The sequence below is a fragment of the Salvia hispanica genome, chromosome 4, assembly GCF_023119035.1.
Source record: "Salvia hispanica cultivar TCC Black 2014 chromosome 4, UniMelb_Shisp_WGS_1.0, whole genome shotgun sequence".
Taxonomy (NCBI): Eukaryota; Viridiplantae; Streptophyta; class Magnoliopsida; order Lamiales; family Lamiaceae; genus Salvia; species Salvia hispanica.
This window is the reverse complement of record NC_062968.1, coordinates 23,996,132-24,022,733: the sequence shown is the minus strand read 5'-3', so window position 1 is coordinate 24,022,733 and position 26,602 is coordinate 23,996,132. Positions and strand designations below refer to the sequence as shown.

Genomic DNA, 26,602 nt, shown 5'->3' with positions numbered 1-26,602 from the left:
AAACATCCTTATTTCAATTAGGTTAAAAGTGAGGGAAAATAGTATAAAAGACTCAAAATAGTGAAAAAGGGTCTGAAATGATATTTACCCATACATAGGGGCTTACAATGCATTTTTTTAAACATGGGTACCTTTCTAGTGTTCGACCTGTGGGCCAATTTTGTAGTCCACTCTTTAAAAAATATGATTATTAGTATTGTAAAAGTAGAAAATAAATTTTTTAATTAATATTTTTCATTAATTTTATTAAAACAATACTATTACTGAGCAATATTGGATAACGAAAAGAAAAAAGAGAAAAATACAGTTCGCGCAACATTTTTTTGAATTCTTTCGAATTCAATGATAATTGATTCATAATATCCATTTGTAATCTAACTTTTTGTTTGCTGCATAATTCTTCTTCCTCATTTTCTAATCAGTACTCAAAAACCCTTTGGTATCAAAATTCCGCTAATCCATTCAACCTTTTATGCCCTAAATTCTGAGATAAAGCTAAGAGGTATAGCACTGGCGGCGATAGAAGTTGCGCATTTGTTGCAGATTCGCACGATCTAAGGTAAGTATGTATTTGAGTTTTAATCGCTTGATACAAAGCAAACATAGTTTATTTTTATGGATTCTGCTTCGTCATGGCCGATTTTCATTCGCAACACCTGAGATAGAGAGATACATTGTTTCCGAAGCTGGGAAGGGAATTTCGTAGACGCGTCTCAGTCAATTTCTGATCTGAATTATGCTCTTATCTGTTTGTTTATGTTTTTAGTGAATGTATGCCCTTGTTTTTACTAAAAATCTGGAAAATAGATGGCAATGTGTTGTGGATACAGTTTTAGCACCTAAAAATAGCAAACGCTGTCAGTTTTTATGTGAGACACAAGTCATCATCACTTAGTCTGCTAAGTTAACTGTTAATGCAAATATCAGCGCAGATAATTGGATGTGTGAAATCAGGTTTGGAAATTTTGATTTTAATTATAAAAATGGCGAAAACAGCCTAGCAAATTGGCACCAAATGCTTTCAAATTGTGTTTAATATAGTGTAGTGATATGGTTATTGAATTTTTAATTTGATTTAATGAGTTTTTCTTTTCTTTTATTTCCTTTTGTATCTTTGGGCCAGTTAGATTCCCGGATGCTCTTCTCTTAGCTTACCAATTTCAATCGTCAAACTAGAATAAGGACAACTTTCTTAAGGAAAACTGCAATGTGACAGCGCATGTAATTTCCACTGTGCGGGTGATAGACTGAGCAAGGCATCAATCTTTGACATTATGGAACTCATACAAAGCTTTTAGTCGATGTGTTTCTGTAACTGTAGAAACATACGGAATCTGGTTTATGAAAACTGTAAAACCAACATGAGAGATCTATGGTGACAAAACATGATACGAGCATGTATCTGCCACATCACTAAATGCAATTAGTCTTAGTTGGTTTCCCAAGTTTCTTTGTAGTGCATGTTAGTTTCCCATGTTTCACTATGCTCCATTATCTTAAGTAGAGTAGTAGTGGTTAGTTAATCATTTGTCTATAATAGAGAAACATATTTCCCTTTCCTTTAGTTTATCAAGTTCCTTTCCATTAGAGTATCAAGTCTTCTTAAATTTCCATACGTTTAGTTATTTTGTTGGAGTTAAAATCCACTCGAAGGATTCAAGTTCGTAACAGAACATATGCATATTTATTTACAAGATACTGCTTTTTAGTTTGACATAGTTTTGAGCTAGAAAAATGCCTCGCTATAACCATACTTTTCTTGTTCCCAGTTGATGGATGAATACCATAAGAACTTGCTAGTTGAACCTTCAATGCAGCCGTTGCATGCACCAACTGAAGCTTCGAAGCAGCCGTCTGCACTTGAAGGATGTAGATCGCAAGTTCCTGTTCAATTTTGGTTTTCTGTACTCAGTTTTCATGATAGAAAATGTAAACTGTAAATATGTATGTGCTAAATCTAATTTACTAAGGCACACATAAAGACAAACAAAACTGGCCCTGAAAATTAATGAACATATGAATCATGAATATATCTGAAGTGGCCTATATATAGAGTGTAAATATAAAAATTGGCTCCATATAAATTAATTGAATTTAAAATTTAGCCTAGACAATAGCTGCGGCTACCCAGGCAAGCAGCCTAACAAAATTTCAAATATACAGCCAAAATCTTTACTTAGTTTTGGGTGGCCGAAAGTGTAATATTGCATGCATGCATGCCATGTTTTTTGGCGGGAAAAACTCTTGCAAGCATTGAGTTCTAATATATAGAATAGTTTATATTATTCTTTATTGGTGATGTTCAGCTTGTTTCTTTTTTACATGCAGTTCTGGGGTGGACAAGCCCATAGGTTGCTTCCATGCAGCAATTCAGGTAATATGCCAAAGTTATACTATGCATTTTTTTAACCATGTAAGTCGTGTCTTGAGCATATCTATGAAATTGATGAGATTTATGGATGTTAGATGATATAGTAAAGGAAAAAAGTAGAATACTCTGTTGGTATGTGGTTCATGCATTAGTTGGCCACCTCTTACTGCCTATTAAATTGCTATGCTGCCTTCAATCAGTTATGAATATGAGCTGTGCCTTATGCAGGAGTTAATTGTCATTGATGATATCTTGTCAGCATTGGTTGGGATTGACGGACGTTATATCTCTATCCGTAGAGTACAAGGGAAGGATGATTCTGTGTCCTTCCAAGTTGATGCATCTATGGATTTGGCACTTCAGGCAAGAATTCTAATTCATTTCTTTTTCTATTCTAATGGAATGAATGTTTTCCAATTTTGCTTTCACAGAAGACTTGTTTTCATCGGGACTTCTTAAACCTAATCATATATCCTGATGTTTGCAGGAATCTGCAAAAAGAATATTTCCTTTATGCGAGAGCTACATACTTATAAGTCAGTTTGTTGAGTCAAGGTCCCAGTTCAAGAGCGGTCTTGTCAATCATGCTTTTGCAGCAGCACTTCGGACATTACTTCTTGTAGGTTTCTCTTCATCTCTCCATTTCACTCTCTATTAAGTTTTGGACTTTCTTAATTCTGGTGATTTAATCAGCATGATACTCAATTTCTAGGATGGTTTATGGAAGAAAAGGGCAATTAGTTTTATTGTCATAGTTTTGCATGTCTTGTGTGTGGCATTTTATGCCAGAATGTGGCAGAAGTGTCTTTTATTCTGCTATAGTTGATAACATGACCACAATGAAATGCACAGTTGCTGTTGTAAAAGGTTCTGACAAAACTAAATGACATAACCATGTGGTTGAAGAAGAGCTCACACCTTACATTGTTTTCCGCCAAGAAAAACAAAAGCTAATCTATTTCCAAGCATGTTCAGAAAATTGGGTATTGCTTAATATGTCTGTCAAACCGAGCTAGTTTTGACTCCCTAGTCTATATGCTCGTCAGTGTCATCCCATGTATTGCTTATTTTAGAAAACTAATGTTTTATGAATAAATTTGTGTATTAGGATTACCAAGCCATGGTGGCACAACTTGAACATCAGTTTCGTCTTGGAAAACTTTCAGTTCAAGGACTATGGTTCTATTGCCAGGTTTTACTTCCATACCTAACTTATTGCATTCCTCAACACCCCCCCTCCCTTCATATCAAGGTTATAAAATTTTTTCCAATGCAGCCAATGTTGGGGGCAATGCAAGCTTTAACCATAGTGATTAAGAATGCTTCAACCAGTAATTTTATTGGCTCTGCTGTTCTTAACCTCCTACAAAGCCAGGTTTGGCTACATCTTAGTTAATGCCACTGAATGTTTTTGTCCAGATTATTGCCTGGCAATCATATTTTCTTTACAATTTCAGGCCAAGGCCATGGCTGGCGATCATGTAGTGAGGTCTTTGCTGGAAAAGATGTCACAAAGTGCAAGCCAAGCATATCTTGTAATATTAGAGAGGTACAATTGCAGTTGATGCTTGCATGGTTAAGCAATATGATTTCTGGATTTACCCTTGGAATGGTATAGGCATTATTAGACCTGATGCTTAAATGCTCTCCTTCGAAGTACTCCCTCCATCCCACTCTAAGTAACACATTTTCCTTTTTGGGATGTCTCACTCTAAATGACACATATCTAAGTATAAAAACATCACACTCTCTACTTTTCCCTCTCTTCTAATTTATTCTCTCCACTTAACTCACAAAATAACACTACATAAAATCCTGTGCCAAATTAGAAATGGGATGGAGGGATTAACTTATAATTTCTACTGTTGTGACAAAGCATCGTGAAGGAAAAATAGCAGGGCAGTGCCAATTAGTTGCATTGTATCTAGAACAGATATTTCGTACTCCATATCTGAAGGGAAATATGTTTCAATTGTAGGTGGGTATACGAGGGCGTAATTGATGACCCATATGGGGAATTTTTTATCGCTGAGAACAAGTCTCTTCAAAAGGTATGTCTTCACTTATAAGTGTGGGCTTCAGGTTTAAGTTATAGCGGCTGTGCTAATTTTTTTAAACAGGAAAGTCTCACGCAAGATTATTACACGAATTATTGGCAACAACGCTACAGCTTGAAAGATGATATCCCCAGTTTCCTTGCCAATGCTGCTGAAACAATTTTGACCACAGGAAAATATCTAAATGTCATGAGAGAATGTGGGCACTGTATTCAGGTTTATCTTGTGATATTTCTCTGGTTCTAATACGCCTTTGAGTTCAATGGTCAACGGTGATGATTTGGTTGTTTTAAGCAGGTTCCTGTAGCAGAAAACACAAAGTTGACAATGGTTGGCTCTAATCATCGCTACCTTGAGTGCATTAAAGCTGCTTATGATTTTGCTAGTGGTGAATTATTGAACCTCATTAAAGACAAGGTCTTGTTCAGGAAATAAGCATTCGATTCTACCTCACTGCTTTCATTTCCACTGTATCTACCTCTCAACTTAATCTCTATGTTACTACTGCAGTATGACTTAAAGGGAAAGCTGATGTCAATCAAACATTATCTCCTTCTCGATCAGGTATGACTAACATATACAATTGTGCTTTCTCCAAGTAAATGTGGGATTCAGAATTTCTTTTTTCTGCAAAAAATTTATTGGTAGATTGGGGATACTTAAATGTATTTCTGAAGTAATAAAAACAGAACCATTATTCCAGTAGAAGTGTAGAACTTTCATCCATTTGTGACTTTTGAATTAGAACTTTGTAGGAAAGCTACTGTGTCTTAGTTTCCTTTTCTTATAAATTATGATTCCAGGGTGATTTTTTGGTCCACTTCATGGATATTGCTCGGGAGGAACTCATGAAAAAGCCAGATGAAATTTCAGTTGAAAAGCTGCAGGTGTGTAGGTGTATTATTTGCAAGAGAATTTACGTTTGTCTTGTAATTTCTCATAAATAATTGTTGCACTTGGTACTAGTCTCTCCTGGACCTTGCATTACGATCCACGGCAGCTGTGGCAGATCCATATCATGAAGACTTGACATGTTGTGTGGTTAGTAATTAAAATTTTTGTGGTTAGTGGTTACTTATAGTGTCGTGGAACTCTACTGTGCTACCTTCTCAACAATATTTACTATGTTGTTTCCAGGAAAAGACAACTTTATTGAAAAGGTTGATTGAACTTAAAGATCTTCAGATCAGCCACACTATTTCCGGCAATGATGATCTCGAAGAGCCTTTGAGCGTTACAGGATTGGAAACATTTTCTTTGAGTTTCAAGGTTTGTAACAAGTGTTTCTTTTATTTTTTTGTGGTTAGGCATGGGTCCTGGTCTATTTGCTCATGCAAGAATCATACAATCACGTTTTCTGCTGGTCAACTTGTCTAAATGCAGCATCTCAGTGATAATAAGCTCCATAATGTTACTGAAAGTCTTAAGTGATTATTTTTTTCAGGTTCAATGGCCTTTATCACTTGTGATCTCAAAAAAGGCTTTGACCAAATATCAGCTAATATTTCGGTGTCTGTTTCACTGCAAGTATGTGAATCGGCAACTTGGTGCTGCATGGCAGTTGCATCAAGTATGATTCTTGTAACTCTTCTATCTGTCTCTTATTATCTTCCCACCTTCGTGATGCTTACCTAAGTCGTATATTATAGGGTCTGCGAAGACTTGATAAGCAAGGAATAGCGATTTCAGTGTCATCTTTGCTATGCCGGAATATGCTCAAGTTCATCAATAGCCTTCTGCATTATCTGACATTTGAGGCAGGTTTCTCTACTTCAGTTTTCCTCGTAAATGTCTATGGACTGGCTGGGGTGGAATTATTAAGTAACTACCTAATACTCTTTTCGTGATACTGCATTCACTTTCAGGTTCTCGAACCAAATTGGCATATCATGGACAATAGACTTCAAACTGCAAAGAGTATTGACGAGGTTGGGGATCTATTTTCCTTTCATACTTGTTTTGTTTGAAATTCTGTAATGTTTTTTACTGTTGCGACTTCATTTTGGTGCAGGTTTTACAACATCATGATTTTTTCCTTGACAAGTGTTTGAGAGAGTGCTTGCTTCTCTCACCTGTTCTTCTCAAGGTTAGTCGTCTATTACATCCTACTAACATGCTCTCACAAATGCTCTCCGGAGCTTAACATTTCATTTTCTGTGTGTATGTAGCGTTTTCATATTCAAACTTGCAACCTCATATCTAATTGGGCCACTTGAGATTCCATTTTTGTGTTAGATTGACGCTAGGTAGCATGCTACGTGTTGTTCTACCTCGAGTTAGACAGCTTGCTCATTGGTGATTTTTGTCCATTGCAGAAGCTAGAGACAATGAAATCGATATGCCTTCAGTATGCAGCAGCAGCGCAATGGCTGGTTACCTATTCCATCGATGCTCCCAAGACCGACAGTCCCGAGCTGGATAAATACAACAAGTTGAAACTAAGGACGCGTTCTCAGACTCAGAAAGTAACAGCTGAAAATGCAACTGTCATTGAATCTATCTTGTACGTTCCAACAATTTCCTGTTACTCTTTTCTCTCTCGGTGCATTCGACTGTGTCGTTGATGTTCTTGTTGACCTCCCTCTTTCAGGAAGTTTGAACGCAAATTTTCTGCTGAGCTTCAGAGTCTAGGACCGATATTGAGCAGTAGTTCTCGTGCAGAGCCATACTTGACTCATCTTGCACAGTGGCTTCTTGGCGTGGGAAGCGACTAAGATGCAGCGACATCTATCTATGGTTTGCCCATTTCCCTGCTTTATGTTCATCTTGTTGTTGGTTTTCTATTTTACCTTTTTCCCTTTTGTGTTTTTGATTAGTTGAGGAGATTTGTTTTAGAAATCCATTGCCAATTTCAAACTATGGATAGTGTCTGTTCTATAATAGTTATGTTGTGGGTTCAAAAGTTTATCAAGATAGCCTTCTTCCATAACAAATACTAGTTCATTTTTAACATTTCGGTTTGTCTATAAAAATTAGTCTCTTTTCATTTTTCGTAATATGACCATGATCAGTAACTTCGATGAGACTATTTTTTATGGAAAAAGGGAGTATTAAAATATGTGCCACGCTATTGTAAGTGGATAGTGATAGTAGTAGTAGTAACCAGGGACATGTACGAGTCGTCCAAAAGTTTAGGACGTATGAAGTCTATACATCTATAAAAGGCGAGTTTTGGCCTTATTTTGAAATATTTGTAAGTTATGGGCTGAATTTCAATATTTATAAAATATGTATTATTATAGAAAATGAAAGGTTAGAAAGCTATAATAACATTATTATTAGATTAGCCGGCAGTTTTATGAAAAAAACGCTTAAGTATGACTATGACTACTATCATTTAATTAAGAGTTTGAATTGCCGTTACTTTTTTATAAATGATAACTATGACTACTATGTGCAAATAAGTAAATATAATTATTATCACTTTAAATCTTATATTTAATATTTGTTCATATACCAGGCTACTTATATTCTCGATATTGAAGTTTAATTCAAATACATAAATAAATTACATTTAATTAAGTTTAGATAAGTTAAAAAAAGTTATCATTTATAAATTATAAAGTAATTTATCTAAACATATATAAAAGACGAGTTTTGTCCTTCTTTTCAAATATTTATAAGTTTTATCTTATTCTAGAATATTTATAAGTCGTGAGATTAATTTAAATATTTGTGGAATAACTAATTTCTTGCAATGGTCATTCATATTCTATTTATGTATATTTACGTTACATTGTTCCTTATTAATTTGTAACCGCCACATTAATATTCCTTTTCAATAGTTTATATCTATAAATATGTATCATTTGCAAGGTTCTATTTCACTTCTTCATTGTCTCCCCTCACTCCATCACAAATTTTCTGCAAATGGAAAAATTTGTTCACATCAGGGAATTCACATTCCTTAATGATCTACAGCCTAACAATACTTCGTCAGTGATTCGAGTGAGGTGCATACATGTTTATGTGCATTAAACGTGGACAAATCAATGTAATCTTCTTGGAGTGTGTGTTTTATGATCGGATGGTATACGTGTTGTTGTTTAGCTTATTACTATTTTTTAGTTATTTATCTAAAACTAAAAATCATTCATTGTTATTTTTCCATGCATGGAACAAGAATTCAAGCCACGGTTCCAAGGAATTTACATAATACTTTCAACTTTTTGTCTATAAATACGTATCATTTGCTAGCTTATAATTTATTCCGCATTGTCTTGTCCCATTGCATCACGGATCCTTTGCAAAAAGAAGAATTTTTCTCGGTATAGTTATTACTCTTTACCTATATAATATTACATTTATATGCAATTAATTTGTGGTGTTAGTTCATATTTAAGTTTTTTCTTAATGTTAGTTTATTTTATTTTTGTTAGTTTTGTTTTAATTTTTCTGTGTAGGCTGTAATAGTTTTTTTTCCACAAATATTGAAACCACATAAGCGTTTGACTATGTGTAATATTTTGAAGGTACAACATTACACATTTGTCACCAATTTCGTCACTCAATAGTTTTCATGCAAAGAAATCACCTAAAGCAATGAAATGAAGAAAAGAAGCAAAAAAAGACGAAGATAATAAACTATCACATTATTTTTTACACCTATGCATTAATTTGGAGATTAAGGAGGAAAATAAGGTCGAGGAAGAGTCACATGGATATTGGAGTTTGTATTTTATTATTTATTTGGCTATTCTTATTATTGTACAATTAAGTTTGTTCACGTATAAGTTTGTTCACGTCTTACAAACTATTATTTTATTGTTCTAGTGTTTATATATGTTTGTACACCATTTTATCTTTGTATGACGATGTTATTGTCCTCATTATCATTTTTAGTTGTATATTTAATATTTTATATGAATAAATATTGATGGTATTTTAGTATTGAAGTATGTATATTGTAACGATAAGTGTCGCAATTAACAAATAATTTCATGCATGTTGCTTTAATTTAAAATTTATTTAATTTTATATTTATAATTATTTAACATATTGTTACTATATAATAGAAGTACAATAGTTTTTAATCTATTCACAATATCTAATTAATAGAATAAAAATATTATATGTCGCGCATTGCGCGTGGGCTAACACTAGTTCTTTTAAAAGTCAAGTCTAGGTCGTGTCTGTCTTCTTCAACTTGACTTGTTAGTGCGGTAACTAGGGGTGAGCAAAATAACCGAAAACCGAATATCCGAACCGAACCAAACCGAAATTTTGAAATTCGGTTCGGTTTTTTCGGTTTTTCGGTTCGGTTCGGTTTTAAAAATACAAAAATTTCGGTTTTTCGGTTCGGTTCGGTTTGGGCGAAAAAAAAAACCGAAAAACCGAATTATATTTTAAATATATTATTATATATTTTTATCCTATTAATTTAGTATATTATATCATATATATAACATATATTCTTCTAATATATTTTTATATAATAAATATTATATATTAATTTTATATTATATATATTTATATTCTATTAGTATATAAAATAAATTAAATTAGATATATTAAAATATACTATTTTTTTCGGTTTTTCGGTTTTGTTTTGAAATTTCGGTTTTTTCGGTTTAGTTTGGTTTTTTAAGTTCGGTTTCGGTTTTTCGGTTTTTCGGTTTGGTTCGGTTTCAATTTTAACCTAAATTCGGTTTTTCGGGTTCGGTTCGGTTTGGGCGAAAAACCGAACCGAAACCCGAATGCACACCCCTAGCGGTAATTGGTATTGAAATTCTTTCGTCCTATAAAAATAATGATACTTTTCTTTTTCATCCTTTTTCTAAAAATATCTTATTTCCGTTTTTGCAAAGTTATCCTAAACTCATTAGTCATTACTCATATACATCAATTTATTTACAACTTATACCACTAAGGCCTCTACCATTAAACACTAATAATATTGTGGGTCACACAATCTATTAATATTATTTTAACTACCTTTCCGTCTCTTACTTACCAATCATGTATTAATTTCCGTGTCGCTTTAAATGCCATTTTTTTTAGGACGGATGAAGTAGTGCACAATTGTGAAATTAATCCCTCTATTTTGTGTAATTATACATTCTATTAGGTATAAAAGTTAAATATCGTTTCAAAGGCTATGAGGACTCGAATTCTGAGACATTTGGCCTCAGGTTTTTAACCACATTACAACTAGTCCAACCCACGTACCGTTTCATTTATTTTGTTTGAGTGTATGTTGGATTTAGTTATAAATTCATATCTAAGGAAAGTGTATGATTTATACTACTATATAGTATAAGGAAAAGTGTTGTGATTTTATATTATTTTTAAAATTTACTTGGTTAAAAAACTTTTGTACCGTCATTTAGAGCTAAAAAACAACATGGCATGAAAGCAATTTTGATATTTACTTGGTTAAAAAACTTTTGCAATGTCATTTTGAGCTAAAAAACCACAACATGGCATGAAAGCAATTTTGATATTTTATCGTGAACATACTTAAATATTTCTCTATTTAGAGATAAAAAAGCATGATAATGATCGTTCAAAATAAGCCAGATAAAACAAAATATGATTCTCACTTCATATTATTTCTTTATTTTGATTTTAGAGAGATAAAAAGTAAACATAATTTGATCCACACACAGTAGTTTGGAGTGAATATTTCTCCAACTAATGACGACTTTTGATAAAGCATGACAATGGGTTTAAAGAGTTGTCGTGAGTAGTCTCAAGTTCAAATTTGCGGTATTATTGAAACACTTTTAAAATGGGTCTAATTTGCAACAAAATCCATATATTAAATTTAAAATGCTAGAGTGTCAATTTTAATGACGAGTGAATTTGTGAGCTCTCAATTGCAGCACACGATTCCGGTGGGACTTTTTTCTGATCGGGTTGAAGTTTGAACCAACCTGACATCAAACTTGTTCATATAGGAAAAGTCATTTTATTTATTTCCGTGGACGGCCCACTCTAATATCATGATAGAAGTTCACAAGGTTTCCACTTAAAACCAATTCATGAATCATGATAAGTAAAGGGATTAATTACAATGAAGCATTTGCTTGTTTCATTTGCCAATAGATTTGAGGTAGACTCAATAGCTAATGAATAATACTATTCACACCCTCTAATTCTTTTAGCATTAAAATTATTGGCATTATAATAGAAAGGAAATAGAAAGGTCATACAAGCACAAAGTCTCTATATATCTTCCTAATCATCCCTTGCCTTAATACAACAAAGATGGGCAGCTCAAATCCAAGCATTGCAGCTCACTCTTTCTTCCTTATTTTTTACCTTATTACTTGTTTCAACCTATGCCAATGCAACTTTATTTTCTGCCCACAAATTGAAAAACAGTCCCTCCTAAGTTTCAAGCACTACTTGCAAGATCCATACCATCAACTCTCTTCATGGGATGATGGTAATGATGTCAACTGTTGCAAATGGAATGGTGTAGTTTGCAACAACTCAACTGGCCATGTTCACCAACTCCATCTCCGTGGTTTGAGTTTGAGAGGCCAAATCAATTCATCTTTGCTCAATCTCAAACACTTGATTCATCTTGACTTGAGTCTCAACAACTTCAAACAAACAATACCTTCCTTCATTCACAAAGCTCGAGTTTTTCAACCTCTCTTTTGCTGGATTTCATGGGGTGATTCCGCATACCATCGGGAACCTTTCATATCTACGCACTCTAGATATGGCCGGCTTTCCAAACATCGCGTCTGCTGGTCACAAAAACTACTATCACACCACAACTTATGGTGGTTACCCAGACATGGAATTTGCTGCTTATGTAAGCTTTCCAAACCTGCTACAAGTTGATAATCTTGAATGGTTATCGCGGCTTTCTGGACTCGAGCATCTCAATATGAACTTTGTGAACCTCAGCAGAGCTACAGATTGGGTGCAGGTGATCAACACACTCCCTTCTTTGCAACAGCTTCATTTTCAAAATTGCAGTCTTGGTTACATATCTTCTCTGAGTTATATCAACATCACTTCATTAACTCTTCTTGATCTCTCTTCCAACAACTTCCATTCCCCTGAAGTCCCAAAATGGATATTTGGGCTTCACAATCTTCATTTTCTTGATCTAAGGAACAACTCTTTCTTAGGTCCAATTCCAGCTAATAGCAATGCCACCAAACTGAAGTATATTGATCTCTCTTTCAATTTTTTAAACTCCACAGTGCCAAGTTGACTCTATTCTTGTATAGATTTGGAGTTTGTTATTTTGGATTACAACTTCCTAACTGGTGCAGTTCCAGCAGGATTTACTAACCTGTGCAAAACAAGAAGGTTGTCCTTATCCAACAATAATTTCCAAGGAAATATATCTGATTTATTTGGAAATATGTCAGAGTGCTTCTTGGAAACATTGGAAGTCCTAGATTTGAAGTTTAATCAAATCTCAGGTCAGTTGATAGATCAACTAGGGGGTTTAAGAGTCTTGAATATCTTAATCTCAACAAGAATTTACTAACTGGTCCAATTCCAGCCAGCATGGGAAAGTTGTCATCTTTGAAAGTTTTGGCATTAGGTGATAACAAACTAACTCAAAACCTTCCTCATAGTTTGGGCCAACTTTGTAATCTTGAATCGATTTGTATCTTTTACAACAAGCTGGAAGGAGTAGTGACTGAATCCCTCTTCGCAAATCTCACTAAACTCGAGGTTTTTTCAGCTGCTTCCAATCAATTAAGTTTGAATATAAGCCCAAGTTGGATCCCCCCCTTCCAACTTAATTCTCTTGGGCTAGGATCATGGGGCTTAGGCTCCAGCTCCAAGATTCCTTCCTGGCTCGAGACACAGAAGAATCTTTCCCACTATCTCAATCTGGCTGGTACTGGAATCTCAGGTAGTGTTCCAAGCTGGTTCTGGAATACTTGGTTCTTGAATCTCTCCCATAACCATCTTCACGGAGAGCTCCCAGATGTCCGTGGCGCTGCCCAGTTTATATACTTGAGTTCTAACAAACTCGAAGGCCTGTTGCCTCGAGTTGGAGATACTTTGAAGGAGCTTGATTTGTCCAATAATTCATTCTCCGGAGGCATAGCTCACTTTCTATGTGATGAGACATATCCAACATATTCGTTGGAGATTCTTCATCTGGGAGAAAATCTATTAAGTGGGGAATTGCCAGATTGTTGGAACAAATGGCCTTCGTTGAGATATCTGAGCCTAGGCAATAACCAAATGTATGGAAGCATTCCACCTTCTATTGGCTTTCTTGCTAATCTTGAATCTTTGAATCTTCAAAACAATAGATTCTCCGGGAAGATACCTTTTGCAATGCACAACTGCATTAAGCTGGTGAAGATGGGGCTTGCAGATAACAATCTTACAGGGAACATACCGGCGTGGATAGGAACAAGCCTAGTCGAGTTGAGGATTCTGATACTGTGCTCAAACAACATGAGTGGTAAGATATCTTCAGACATTTGCCAGCTGAGCTATCTCCAGATATTGGATCTCTCCAACAATGAACTCCCAGGCATGATACCGAGATGTATTCATAACTTCACTGCAATGGTTATGAAGAGGAGTTTGTCAGATCTATTCAGACAGTATGGAAAAGAGAAATCATGGTACTCTTACTCCCTTTTCAACGCAGGAGCATTCAGAGAGAGCGCACTGATAGTGATAAAAGGCGGTAAACTGGAGTTCGACAGCATTCTTCCCTTGGTTACCAGCATTGACCTTTCGGCGAACAGTCTGTCCGGAGAAATCCCAAATGAGTTAACAAGTTTGTCGGAGTTGGGATCCTTAAACTTGTCAGGGAATCAGCTGAATGGTTTGATCCCCGAAAATATTGGAGAAATGAAGCAGTTGGAATCTCTTGATCTATCAAGAAACTCCCTTTGGGGTCGAATTCCCAGAAGTCTTGCATCCATATCTGGATTGGGTTATCTCGACTTGTCTTACAACAACTTAAACAGGAAGGATTCCAGAGGGCACGCAGCTCCAGCGCTTCAACGCTTCAAGCTTCGTCGGTAACCATCTCTGCGGCCTGCCATTGACTAGCAACTGCAGTGAAGGGGATATTAAAGAGATGAGTGAGAAAGCTGCAGAGATTGAGTGGTTTTATGTGCTGCTGTCTTTGGGTTATGCATTGGGATTTTCAGTGGTTTGCACAACATTAGTGTTGAAGAAGGCATGGAGAGATGCATATTTTGGGTTGCTGGAGAGAATGTGGATAAGCCTCACAACATCTACATAGGATTAGCAATCTATTATGCCTCTACTCTCAAGTTCTATAGTGTAATGTTGTTTTCCTTTTCTCCCAGTTTAGCTAAATCTGTTATATCCTAAATCAACTTTCCTTAGATATGATGTACAATAGCTAAGTTGTTCTGATCAAATTTCTGAGCAAAGTGGTTGGCGCATTTTATCAAACAGGAACTGTCCATAACTTATAATTTCCGATAGAAATCGGCAGAACACAAAGCATTTCCCATTCAATTTATTGATTATTATGCTCATAAACAGTCTAACCTGAAACAACGCATTGCTTCTTCACCGCTTGCAAATTTTGGGTTTGCTAGAGAGGATGCAGATAAGCCACACAACATATACACTAAACTAACAATGCTGTTTTCCTTTTCTCTCATTTTAACAAAAACTATCATAACCTTGCATCAACTTTCCATATTTAAGTTGTTGATAACAAATTCTGAGCAAAGAAAGAAGAGAGCACAAGTTTGGTTGGGCCATTTTATCAAACAGGAACTGTCAACAATTTTAACTCATGGTGAAAAAATAGGCTTTTCTTATATTAATTCTGACATTCCTTATTAAGGGGCGGAGCCAGAAATTTATGCCGACGGGATCAAAATATTACATGAGTAAAAATTGAAGAGTTCTAGCAGGGGCATTTAATGAAAAAATAGAACAAATAAATTTTATAATACATATTTTATATAGAATTGGTGTAATTGGAGGGGGGCAAATGCCCCTTCTAGCATATAGCTAGATTCGCCCTGCATTATTTCATTTGGTTGAAGAAGATATAATAAAAAGGCCAAGCCCAATGGCCTCAATCGCATGCAGATGTTGGGTCGAGTGGCCCACAAGGCTTCTCAATTAAGACATTATTGAATTATAGAATAAGTAAAATTAAGATTTTAAGTTGCTCATTTCCGATTAGGGGTGGGTAGGTAAGGTATACCTTATCGAAACCACCATACCGTATACCTTACCGTAAATATGGTATGCGAAAAAGTCATACCTTTACCTTATCAAAGTTTTCGGTATACCTTATTTTCGGTATGACGAATTTCCATACCGATACCGTACCTCATTTTCGGTATATCGTACCGAAGTTCGGTATACCTTACTTTTGCGGTATACCTGACTTTTAACATCAATCAAAATAGAAAATTAGAGTATTTAGAATATTATTTATAATTTATAATTTTAAAAATAAATTAAATATAATTTATTCATAATTATATTTATATTTCACAATAGATTTTATAATTTAAAAATATATAAAATATATTTTATATATAATTGTGTTTATATTTTTGTGGTATATACCTTAGTTTACGGTATATACCTTAGTTTACGGTATATACCAAATTTCGGTATGCAGCGGTATACCCAGTGGCGTATACATGATTTTTGGTATGGGGGTACGACTTCAACAATAAATAATGGTATAACATGACAAAAAAAAAACTAATGCTAGAAATAATATAGTATTTTGAAACAATATTTAGTTTTAAGTCTATACAATTCAAAATATAAAAGAAAAATACATAACATCTAGTTTATTTTTCGACGTGTCTTCATTTCTTCAAAGCGTTTGACTACAGCGTCGTCAGAAACTTGTAGAAATATATCCTTCTCAATGAAAGTGACCAAACAATCATTCAAAGATTGATCACCCCTCCTATTTCGCAACTTATTCTTCACAAACGTCATTCCGGAAAACACTCTCTCCACACTTGCAGTAGCAACCGGAAGAATCAAAATCAACTTACAAAAACACAAGAGGATAAGCGACATCTCTCTTTGTTTCAACAAGTTTCATCAGAAGAGAACCAATATCTTGTAAATTTTGAAAGTCACTATCATTTTTCACATCTTCGATGAATAAATTAAGTTGGTACTAAATAGCCACCAATTCACAGTTTGAAAAGTCGGAAGGATAAAAAGTGGCAAGTTTAAGTACCTTTTCCTTGTCAAAAGAAGAGAAGTTATCTTTAGGATTGAAGCAAGCCATACACCTAATCAACTCCATATTTACCTCATCAAATCGGTTATCAAGTTCTTGAAGTAATAAATCAATTACCTTTATAAACACATCAACCCGAAAATGATGAAGATAGGAAACATCTTGAACAAAACGCTTTGATCTTCCTTGAGGGATATATTGAGCTTCCATATCTGGAACAACAATGCCAAGATTGTTGCAAATTGAGATTACCTTATTCAGTTGAATCTCCCATCCGACATTCCTCATTTTCTGTAACTGGTCCTTGGTTAAATTAACGAGCCTCATAGCGTTAATAATATCTTGATCCCTTCTTTGTAAAGCAAGACACAAATCATTAGTGTACCCGAATATAGTGGTCATTAGATGTGCCATAAAAATAAAATGAAATGACTCTATTGAGTACAAAACGCCTTGAGCTTTTGGCTTATCATCTGAAGAACCATTCTTCCCAATTATCACTAGAACGTTAACAATTGCAGAAAACAAGTCCATGACATTCAAAAGAGTCTTGTAGTGAGAACTCCAACGAGTGTCTCCAGGCCTTTTCAAACCAAGTTCTTGATTCAACCCTGTTCCATGTTTCAAGTTCGTCAATCTCTAAGGCTTTAGCGATTTTTTGTGCTTGAATTTCACGAATCATTTCCCTTCTCTTACAAGAAACTCCAATTACGTTCAACAAATTTGCAATAGCATCAAAAAGCCAAATACACTCATCGTTCCTTTTGGAAATGGCTACAAGAGTTAGTTGAAGCTGGTGCGCAAAGCAGTGAATATAGTAAGCACTTGGAGTATCTTCCATAATCAAAGTCTTAAGTCCATGTATCTCACCCTTCATGTTACTAGCCCCATCATATCCTTGTCCTCGAATCTTAGATGGACTCAGTGAATGTTCAGCAAGCAAAGCTAAAATTGCACTTCTAAGAGACAAAGCTGTTGTATCAGCGACATGCATTAGACCAATGAATCGTTCAACTACCCTTCCACTTTTTTTGTCAACATAGCGCAAGCAAAGGGCTAATTGTTCCTTTTGCGACACATCGCTTGATTCATCGGCTAATATAGCAAAGTAGTCCTCACCAAGATCATCCATAATTCGCTTAGTTGTTTCTTTAGCACAACAATTAATAATATCATTTTGAATAATTGGAGATATCAATTGACAATTTCCAGGTGCATTTTCCATAGTCACTTTTGAAATAGTTTCATTATGTGTCCTCAATCATTTCAAGAGTTCAAGAAAATTTCCCCTATTAAGGGATTCTTCACTTTCTCTATGCCCACGAAATGCCAAGCCTTGTCGCAATAGATAACGTAAACAAGAAATTGAAGCCCTCAAGCGAATATTCTCTGTTAATCACATCACTGACATTATCTAAAGAAACAAGAATCGATTTTTTTTTTGCCATCCCTTTGGTTCACATATTTCTCATAAGCACGATTATGAGCACTTCTAATCCCACCAATATGTTTAGTAAATCTATCTGGCTTTTTATTCCATGACTTAAATCCTTTATTCACAAACGCGTCTCCCCCGCATTAAGTCCAACTTCATTCTTGAACAAGTAGCAAACAAAACAAAATGCAGCATCTTCTGTCATGCTATATTCAAGCCAATCCCATTTATTATACCATGAAATCATAAATCGACGCGAACCTCCAATTTCTTTTCGAGGAAATTTATGATTTTTTGGTTGACAAGGTTTTCTAAGAATATAGGCTCTTCTAACTGCATCTCGCTCATGTGGAGGATACTCCATTATGTCTCTTCTTTTTCCAGGATCTTGAGGAACGTATTCAATATCATAAATCAATTCTTTCTCGCGTGATGACACACTAGTATTTGAAGGAGACACATTATCAATTAAAGCAGGAGTGTTTGAAGCAGGAGGATTTTCTGGAGAGTTTGAAGCAGGAGGGTTTGCTGGTTGAGAGCTAGAAGCAGGAGAGCTTACACTATCACAAGATTTTCTCTTTTTGGAGAGAAATTGTCGAAGATCAGATTGTTTTCTCATTTTTTTTAATTTTCTGCAAATATATTCAAAATCATTACAAACTAAAATTATAAATAATTGAATCACAAATATTAACATCACAAAACCATACGATTGAGCTTTAAATTGAAACTGTATTGTAGTAGATTCTAATATTCTACTCTAAAATAATAAAGAATTGATAATTTACATTGTTAAATAGTGAGTCACGGTTGTACACTCCCCTAAACAATAAATATAAAAGCATTAATCAATTTTCAAATAATTTGAAATTATTGAACTATTCTATATAATTGTATTTGCTTCAATTTTTCTTGGAAACTGAAATTAATATCGAAACAATCTAACAAACTTAATAAATTCACCCTCTTTAAACCCATTATTTACTGACCTTTTCAGTTTTCAAAGTAGATAAATTGTGTGGTATCTCTCCGTCTTTGGAGAACCGAGGAGGCGAGAGAGAGAATTCTCAACCGGAGACGACGGACGCTGCACCTGCACTACACGCAGTCAAAGCGGTGACTCGGAGGAGAAAGCTCTTGTCAAAGAACTCGATTTGAATCTAGAGGTTTAATTTGGGCGAAATTTATAGGGCTTGATGTTTTAATTTCAATTTTTTTTACCTTATGTATTTATTTCCTTCTCCAAATTTAATTTGAAATTTTCCTTCTCTTCTCCCCAGCTCCTCTAAAACATCCGAATATCTTTTAAATTTGTTCTCTTTTTTTACCTTTGTATCATGTTTATTTCCTTCCTTCTTTCTTTGAAATATTAACCGTATAGGAGTAATATTTTTCCTAAATATTTAGGGGTACAATATCAGTATATAATTAACAAAAATAAAGGATATGTATAATAGTATTAAAAAAAAAATAAAAAATTCTTGTTCCCTACTCCATGCGCCACTGGGTATACCGCGATATTTGAAAATTCATATCATTACCTTACCGAAAGATTTCGGTAAGGTATCATATCGTACCGAAAGTCACGGTATACCGAAAATTCGGTATTTTCGGTATTTTTTGGATACGATAAGGTCGGTATTTCGGTATTTTTCCCCAACCCTATTTCCGATCTGAAGATACTTTCTCCTTGCATTCTCTTTCTCTTCTAATTATATTTTATCTATCTTCTATCAACTAATAATATTTTAATTAATGCTTTTCTTTTACATTTACCAATTTGTCATTTAATCTCGTGTCCATTAGTGATAAAAGTAGTAGAATTCTACTACTACTTTGTTTATTTGTAATTGCAGCTCTAATTTTTGAAGAATATCAATGCCATAATTTTGAAGAATATCATTGACCATTTCATTGGTAGACCAAGACATTTTAATTATACTACTCTACTTTCAATCATATAAGCAATACTTTATTTATTTTGAATTGTCTATAACTTTTTTTTCCGCTTTGGCATATGGCCCATTACTTTTCTCATACTCATATTTTCTCTCTTATACTCCTAGTTAATCATTTTTAATTATAATTAACATCAATCGTTTTTATCCCTATATTTTATTAACTGTCCCATGTTTTTTTTGCACGAGATTTATATATTGATATTTAAAGGTTAAGTGAAAAGGAAATAAAGTAAGTAAAAGAGAAAAATAGAGGGGCAAGGTTTTTGAAAAAAAAAATTGAAATTGAACAGATGGCTTGAGACAACCTATAAAGTTTTATCGAGCGAGTAGCTTGAAACGAAAAGAGTATTAAAATGTATGCCACCTATAATCAAAATTATTCTTTTCTATATATTTCAATACTCCTTCTGTCCCACTCTAAGTGACACATTTTTCTTTTTTGGATGTCATACTTTGAATGTCATATTTTTAAATATAGAAACACCACTCTCTATTTTTTCACTCTCTTACTTTATTTTCTCCACTACAGTCAGTATACACAAAATAATACTATTATATAAAATCTCATGCTGAATTTGAAATACTTTACGTAAATTGGGACGAAGGGACTATACGACTATATGTCAATGAGGTAGATGGAGACTTAAGAAATTGAGGATTTTCATCCAAATTATTTTAAGACACGTGTCAAATTGAATATGAAATTGTTTAAAAAGTGTATGTGACATAGACTATGTCCAAGTCGTGCATGAGCCTTTTTAGGTTTGATGACAATAAAAATTATAGTCGCAATTAAAATTTCAACCCCTAACTAGTTTATGAAAAAGTCTCAAGTCCAAGTCCTGCATGCTCCTCAAGGTCTGCTATTTCCTGATCGGAATCAATCTCGCTCACTGATGAAAGGCTCTGAATCGATGAGCGGAGCAGAGAGGAGTTAGTTCTAGTGAGCTTCAGCTGGCTTTTCTGACCGTCCATTTTTAGGCCAAGCTCCGCCGTTGGGGGGAGCAAAGATTAGCGTAGAAGAGAGAAGAGAGTTTGTTGTTGCGTGGGTGAGAGAGGAAGAGTCAAGAGTGTGTCTGAAATTTTAGAGAGAGAGAGAGAGAAGAAAGAGTTTGAAGCTGCGGAAATGATCAGACTGGTCCGGGTTTTTTGAAGAGGAGGAATATGGTGGGGCCATCTGCGTTTGATTGTGACCGTTGATTGAAGATCTACGGTTCAGATTGGTTCGAGATTCTCCGCCGTCGGATGGGGGGATGAAGAAGACGATGAGAAATGAGAACCAGATATTTTTACCGAATATTATTATTTATTTACTTTGCGTATTTTTTATTTTGCTTTTCATTTTTTCTTGGCGGCCTAGTTTTATTGTAAATTTGGCTTATTCTCAATTTTATAAAATAGTATAGCGAAAAGTTGATGTCTGATTCAAAAATATCAACAATTATATTAGAAATTTACTCTTAAACCACCTATATTTTTTTGTTGTGGGGAAATTAAGAATAAATTCAAAAAATTTATACTCCTGACTTTTTTTTTTACTGATTTTTGTAGTTTTATTACGGATTGGATGCTTCAATTTGCCTCAAAAGTATATAGGAAAATTAATAATCTCTTTATTTTGATAGAGATAAGAATTTTATTAGAGGAACGATTAGTAATTTAAATCTAGGCAACGATAAATGGATCATAGTTTAAAATTTGAATTCAAAAAATCAATTGAGTTCAATGTAGATTTTTAGCACTTATTACATTTGAACCCAATTTAGCAAGTATACATTTTTAGAGTGGTCAAATTGACCAGTAGAATACATGCATTGTTATTTATAAAGTTCACAGTTTTATAGCACATTTCATGTGATGTAGATAAAATTTTATAAAGGGTAAAGATAAATTAACAAAAATTGTATAAACAAAATGTCCTTCAATTTTGAACTGGTTTTTATTTAAACCGATTTTCTTATCAACTATTATTTCATTACTACATTACCCTTTTTATTATATATGTAAAGTCATATCACTCTCTAATTACATTGATTGCATAATGTATAATTAAATTCTTGTCAAATTACATTGATTGGATATAGTACAATTAAATTCTGGCGCAATACAAACCATTCCATTATTTTGGGGAAATTTCAAATCGAGCTAATCAAATTTTCAAATTTCAAATTGTGTTTTATGCATGTCATAAACAAATCAGTTTAATAATGTATTTAGAAATGCGATAAACATACAAAATATAAGATTATTTGGAACTTTTAAATTTATTAAGAAAGTGGTTGAATCCTCAAAAATTTGAGTAATATTAATATCTATGATATTTTGTACTAATATATTTGAATTCAACGATGAAGATGAAATATTGTGTACGAATGTGTCGAAAAATGCCCCGGGGATGAAATTCAATTCCGAAAAATTGTAAAAAGATGATACACACAACTCACATGACGAGAAGATTCACAAAATGAGATAGTACGCGAAGGTTCACAAAAACGAGATGATACAAGAAGGTATTTGTTTGGATGATAACATTAAGAAATTAAGAAATTGAAAGTGAATAACTATTAATAATAATAATAATAATAATAATAATAATAATAATAATAATAATAATAATAATAATAATAATAATAATAATAATAATAATAATAATAATAATAATAATAATGGTCGGACCGGTTGAACCGTGAATCAGTAGCCTCACCGGTTCACCGACCGATCCGATTTTTAAAACATTGCCTTTTACTCATTGTGTAAAAGTAGAGAAGATGATGGTGGTCTTTGCAAAAATAAAATCCCATCAATTCAAAGAGAAGTACTACTTTGAATTTAATGATAACATTGTTTTATTTGTGAAACATTTTTCACTGCAAAGCTCCGTTGCAGCTTTTTTTCTTATAAAGGCTTTGAACACTACACTATCTCCTTTGGACGTTTGTGCACTAGTACAATTATTTTTTCATTCGCACACAATTGCATTTTGGGGGGTGTCGATTGAAAGTAGGAAATATTAAACAATATGCTGCCAATTTTTAACTATTTTAATTTCAAAACAAAGTGATTATATATTATTTTGAGATGAATTTAATTTTTTGACTTGATGAAGTCCCAATCTGATTATGCCAAGTCCAATTGACAGCAATAATTTCTAACAATTATGCAATCCATCCATAACAGCTTAGGCCTATATCCTAGCCCAAGCCCAAGCCCAAGCCCAAGCCCAACCAACCAGAATTATACACAAATAAAGGAGGTCTTTTAATAGATTAAGAAGATAATTTGATGAATTAAGAGCATCCTCACATGCGGATGTCCCATAGCCTTCCCGACGGACATCCCAAAAACACCTCATGCCACGTCATCAAGGACATCTCCTAGCCTTCCCAGCACTGCCACGTCATAAGGACATTCCATAGCCTTCCCTGCACAGTGGCGGACATCCCATAGTCTTCCCGCGCGGACTTCCCGCAATAAAAAAAAATCACAAATGCACCCAATTAACAATTTACTGAATTAAACAATGTACGGTATTAAAATTTCGGCACAAATACGGAGAAAATGCAACTACTTTATTTTGTAAAAAAATACATAATTATTAAATAAAAAAAAAACTTAACCAACAAAAAAAAAAACAAGCTTCGACAAATTGTTCCCCCAGTCTCATTCCTCGACATCAGACTCGTCCTTTTGTGAAGTGAGTGAAAATGTTTCACAAATAAAACAATGTTATCATTAAATTCAAAGTAATACTTCTCTTTGAATTGATGGGATTTTATTTTTGCAAAGACCACCATCATCTTCTCTACTTTTACACAATGAGTAAAAGGGTGTTCCAAATGAGAATTTTTTCGCAGATTCCCATTGTAAGGAGGCAAACAATTGGAAATTCAATATTCCAAATATTTTAAATATGAGGAAAAAAAAATAAATTTATGTAAATGTGCATGCATAATACTCCTGATGAAATCAGAATTTGGTTAGTTTAAACCGGGTTTGTCATAAATTATATCATTGTATTACTAATTTTCTCCACTATATTTAGGGTTTAGTATTTCACTGTAAGGGCCAGTTTTTATTAATTTTATTTTTTCGTAATATAGTTAGTTTCAATGTAAAAGCAGTGATTTTATATGTTTTGTGCAGTATTTTAATTCTCTGTGGCATAAATGTTATTATGCTTTAAATCTTAAGATTTATCTAACATTTGAAGAACAAACAGAGGAAACACAATAGATGAATAACATAACTCATCCCAATATTATCTTCTAAAAATAAAAATAGAAAAATTAGAAGATGAAAAACTTTTGTGGGGGTTAAATATGATTGAATTTGAGGCTAAATTTTCATCGTACAATATTCAGACCTCATTTTGCACGCCTAAAAAGCTTTTCATGATATATACAGTAATAAAATCACGGCGCAAAGAGTTAGGGAAGAAGATATAGGTGAGAGGTATCTTCTTCCCCAACTCTTTGCAATTTCAATGTTGTTGCATTTTATATTTTACTTCTCAAATCAAATTTGAATTGAGATGCTCCGTTATTCTAACGCAACATCTTAATTCAAATCTCAATTCAAATTTGATTTGAGAAGTAAAATATAAAATGCAACAACATTAAAATTGCAAAAAGTTGGGGAAGAAGATACAGGAGAGAGGAGGAGAGAGGTGTGAGGTGAGGGGAAAAGCACGCCTGCATTTATATTATGGAGAAGCGTGCTGTGGAATGGATACGACCTAGTTTTAGGCTAAATTAAATATGAGCAATTTTTGTTTTTCTTCTTTCTACTATATAACTTATCGATTTAAGTCCAAATGTGATCTGATTTATTTCACTTCGTTAAATTCTGTACTATTAATAAGGATTTTTGTATTTCAATATTTTTATTTTTTTACTTTTGCTTTCTTTCTTTTTTTCTTGTGATTTTCTTATCAATAAGGGTGCTACTATTTTCTTATTTTTCTTATCAATAAAGGTGATTAAATATAACTCATTATTATTGTATAAGCTCATGTATAAATTAGTTGGATTTGTATTAAATATAAAGTGTATTTGGTCTATAAGATTGAATATCATAACTCAATCTTAAAAGGATAATCATGTGATAATTAGTCACACTCAACCCACTTCAATTAAAATAATCTCACAATTTAATCATAAATTATATTTTGATACAATTTTATGTAGGAAATCGAATACCATTGTAGTATATAAATTATTACTAGATTGTAACAATGTGATCATATTATATTTTTTCAAGATTAGTATATAAATAGTAATTTTCGTATACAATAATACTAACATATAATTAATAAATTTCATATATAAACTCAAATAATCAATCAGGTTCCACTCAGTGCGATCACACACAAAAATGGACATATTTCTATAAAGAAATATAAAACGAAGTGAAAACGTTTGATGTAATTTAAAAATAACAATAATAGGAATCGTAGTTATTTATACATATCATTATACTTTTATGACATGTACATATCTGTTGACCACTTCTTCTTACATTATATTTCTGTTGACCACTTCTCTTGTTACATTTCTCTTAACTTAATTTTATGACTTAATATAACTTAGTATATCATCACGGAGCTATATATATTAACACGATAGTAGTGATAAACATACATAAATTATACGTGCATAATTGGATATTTTAGGTATTTTATCTTTGTAACTAGTTCCTAATTTTTTATTATTTGAAAAATAATTAATATATTACCTATCTATCCTTAGAATAAACATACTTTGAAAGATTATACTACCATTATCTCTTCCCAAAAGATTGTACTTTGAAAGATTGTACTACCATTATCTATTTAGAGTAGTACAATCATGATTACGCCAGAGTAATCATGATTGTACTACCCAAAAGAGGTGTCATTTATTCATTTCTTTTGACGAAATATGTCGCATTACGATAGTGATTTCCCCGTCACAAGCGAGTCACAAACGCATAATATTTCCTCCTCGTGTATTCCATCTCGATTTGGGGGAAATGCCAGCGGAAGTGCACCGATGTCCGGGATGATGCCCGGAATGTCGACGATGATACAACAACCTCAAATGAAGGGGGGGATCCCATGTAGAAGTGGCATGCAGCGACGGCTCTCCTGTACAAGCGGATGTTGAAGGATTGGATCGACACTATGAGGAGAAATCTGAGGCTGCCACCCCTGCCCGATGCCGACACCAAAACCGCCGAAGGGGAGGACGAGTCTGATGTCGGGAAATGAGACTGGGGGAACAATTTGTCGAAGCTTATTTTTTTTTTGTTGATTAAGTTTTTTTTTTTAATAATTATGTCACTACTAGAAAAATGAGCTATTCTCACACTTACAATATGACACTTCATAAAAGATGTCAACATATATATCCAATCACCGCATCAACGTATCATGGCATTTATAATATGCATTATTGCTGCATTTTAAATAAATGTCAAAAGAGGATTCCCTTAATGACATTTCAATACGTGTCTTATGATTATAATGCTAAATATTAAGTCTAAATTTAGGTATAAATTTAATTAGAAAATGAAAATCGGTATTAAGAATATATATGCTCTGATTTTTAGATTAAATAGAATATAAAATAAATTATGCCTACACGA

The 26,602-nt window shown here is 33.6% G+C and overlaps 2 protein-coding genes and 1 long non-coding RNA gene across 4 annotated transcripts; 1 reads left to right on the top strand and 2 right to left on the bottom strand.

The window, feature by feature from the left end:
• The first annotated feature begins 346 nt into the window (after positions 1-346).
• Positions 347-7,335, top strand: LOC125218412 (gamma-tubulin complex component 2). 2 transcript variants are annotated; one of them, XM_048120069.1, is made up of 21 exons: positions 347-559; positions 1,770-1,876; positions 2,329-2,374; positions 2,600-2,734; positions 2,859-2,990; positions 3,480-3,563; positions 3,648-3,746; positions 3,829-3,920; positions 4,350-4,422; positions 4,492-4,644; positions 4,726-4,845; positions 4,939-4,992; positions 5,232-5,315; positions 5,395-5,469; positions 5,566-5,697; positions 5,873-5,998; positions 6,078-6,185; positions 6,294-6,356; positions 6,440-6,514; positions 6,744-6,931; positions 7,019-7,335. In XM_048120069.1, the coding sequence occupies exons 2-21, from the start codon at positions 1,773-1,775 to the stop codon at positions 7,140-7,142; spliced, it is 2,067 nt and encodes a 688-aa protein (XP_047976026.1). In that variant the 5' UTR covers positions 347-559; positions 1,770-1,772; the 3' UTR covers positions 7,143-7,335. The 2 variants fall into 2 exon arrangements, with proteins under 2 accessions (XP_047976026.1, XP_047976028.1); XM_048120071.1 differs by lacking the exon at positions 347-559 and having other exon boundaries at positions 1,770-1,869.
• A 4,209-nt stretch (positions 7,336-11,544) lies between these two features.
• On the bottom strand, positions 11,545-15,127 carry LOC125220084. The gene is made up of 3 exons (XR_007176287.1): positions 14,899-15,127; positions 14,002-14,430; positions 11,545-13,927 (listed from the first exon to the last, which is right to left on the bottom strand). It is a non-coding gene; the product is annotated as an uncharacterized LOC125220084 (long non-coding RNA).
• A 1,043-nt stretch (positions 15,128-16,170) lies between these two features.
• On the bottom strand, positions 16,171-17,714 carry LOC125220720 (zinc finger MYM-type protein 1-like). Its single transcript, XM_048122869.1, has 5 exons — positions 17,279-17,714; positions 17,028-17,193; positions 16,835-16,934; positions 16,580-16,699; positions 16,171-16,383 (listed from the first exon to the last, which is right to left on the bottom strand). Exons 1-5 carry the CDS (start codon positions 17,712-17,714, stop codon positions 16,171-16,173), a joined length of 1,035 nt encoding a protein of 344 aa, XP_047978826.1.
• Positions 17,715-26,602: the final 8,888 nt, after the last annotated feature.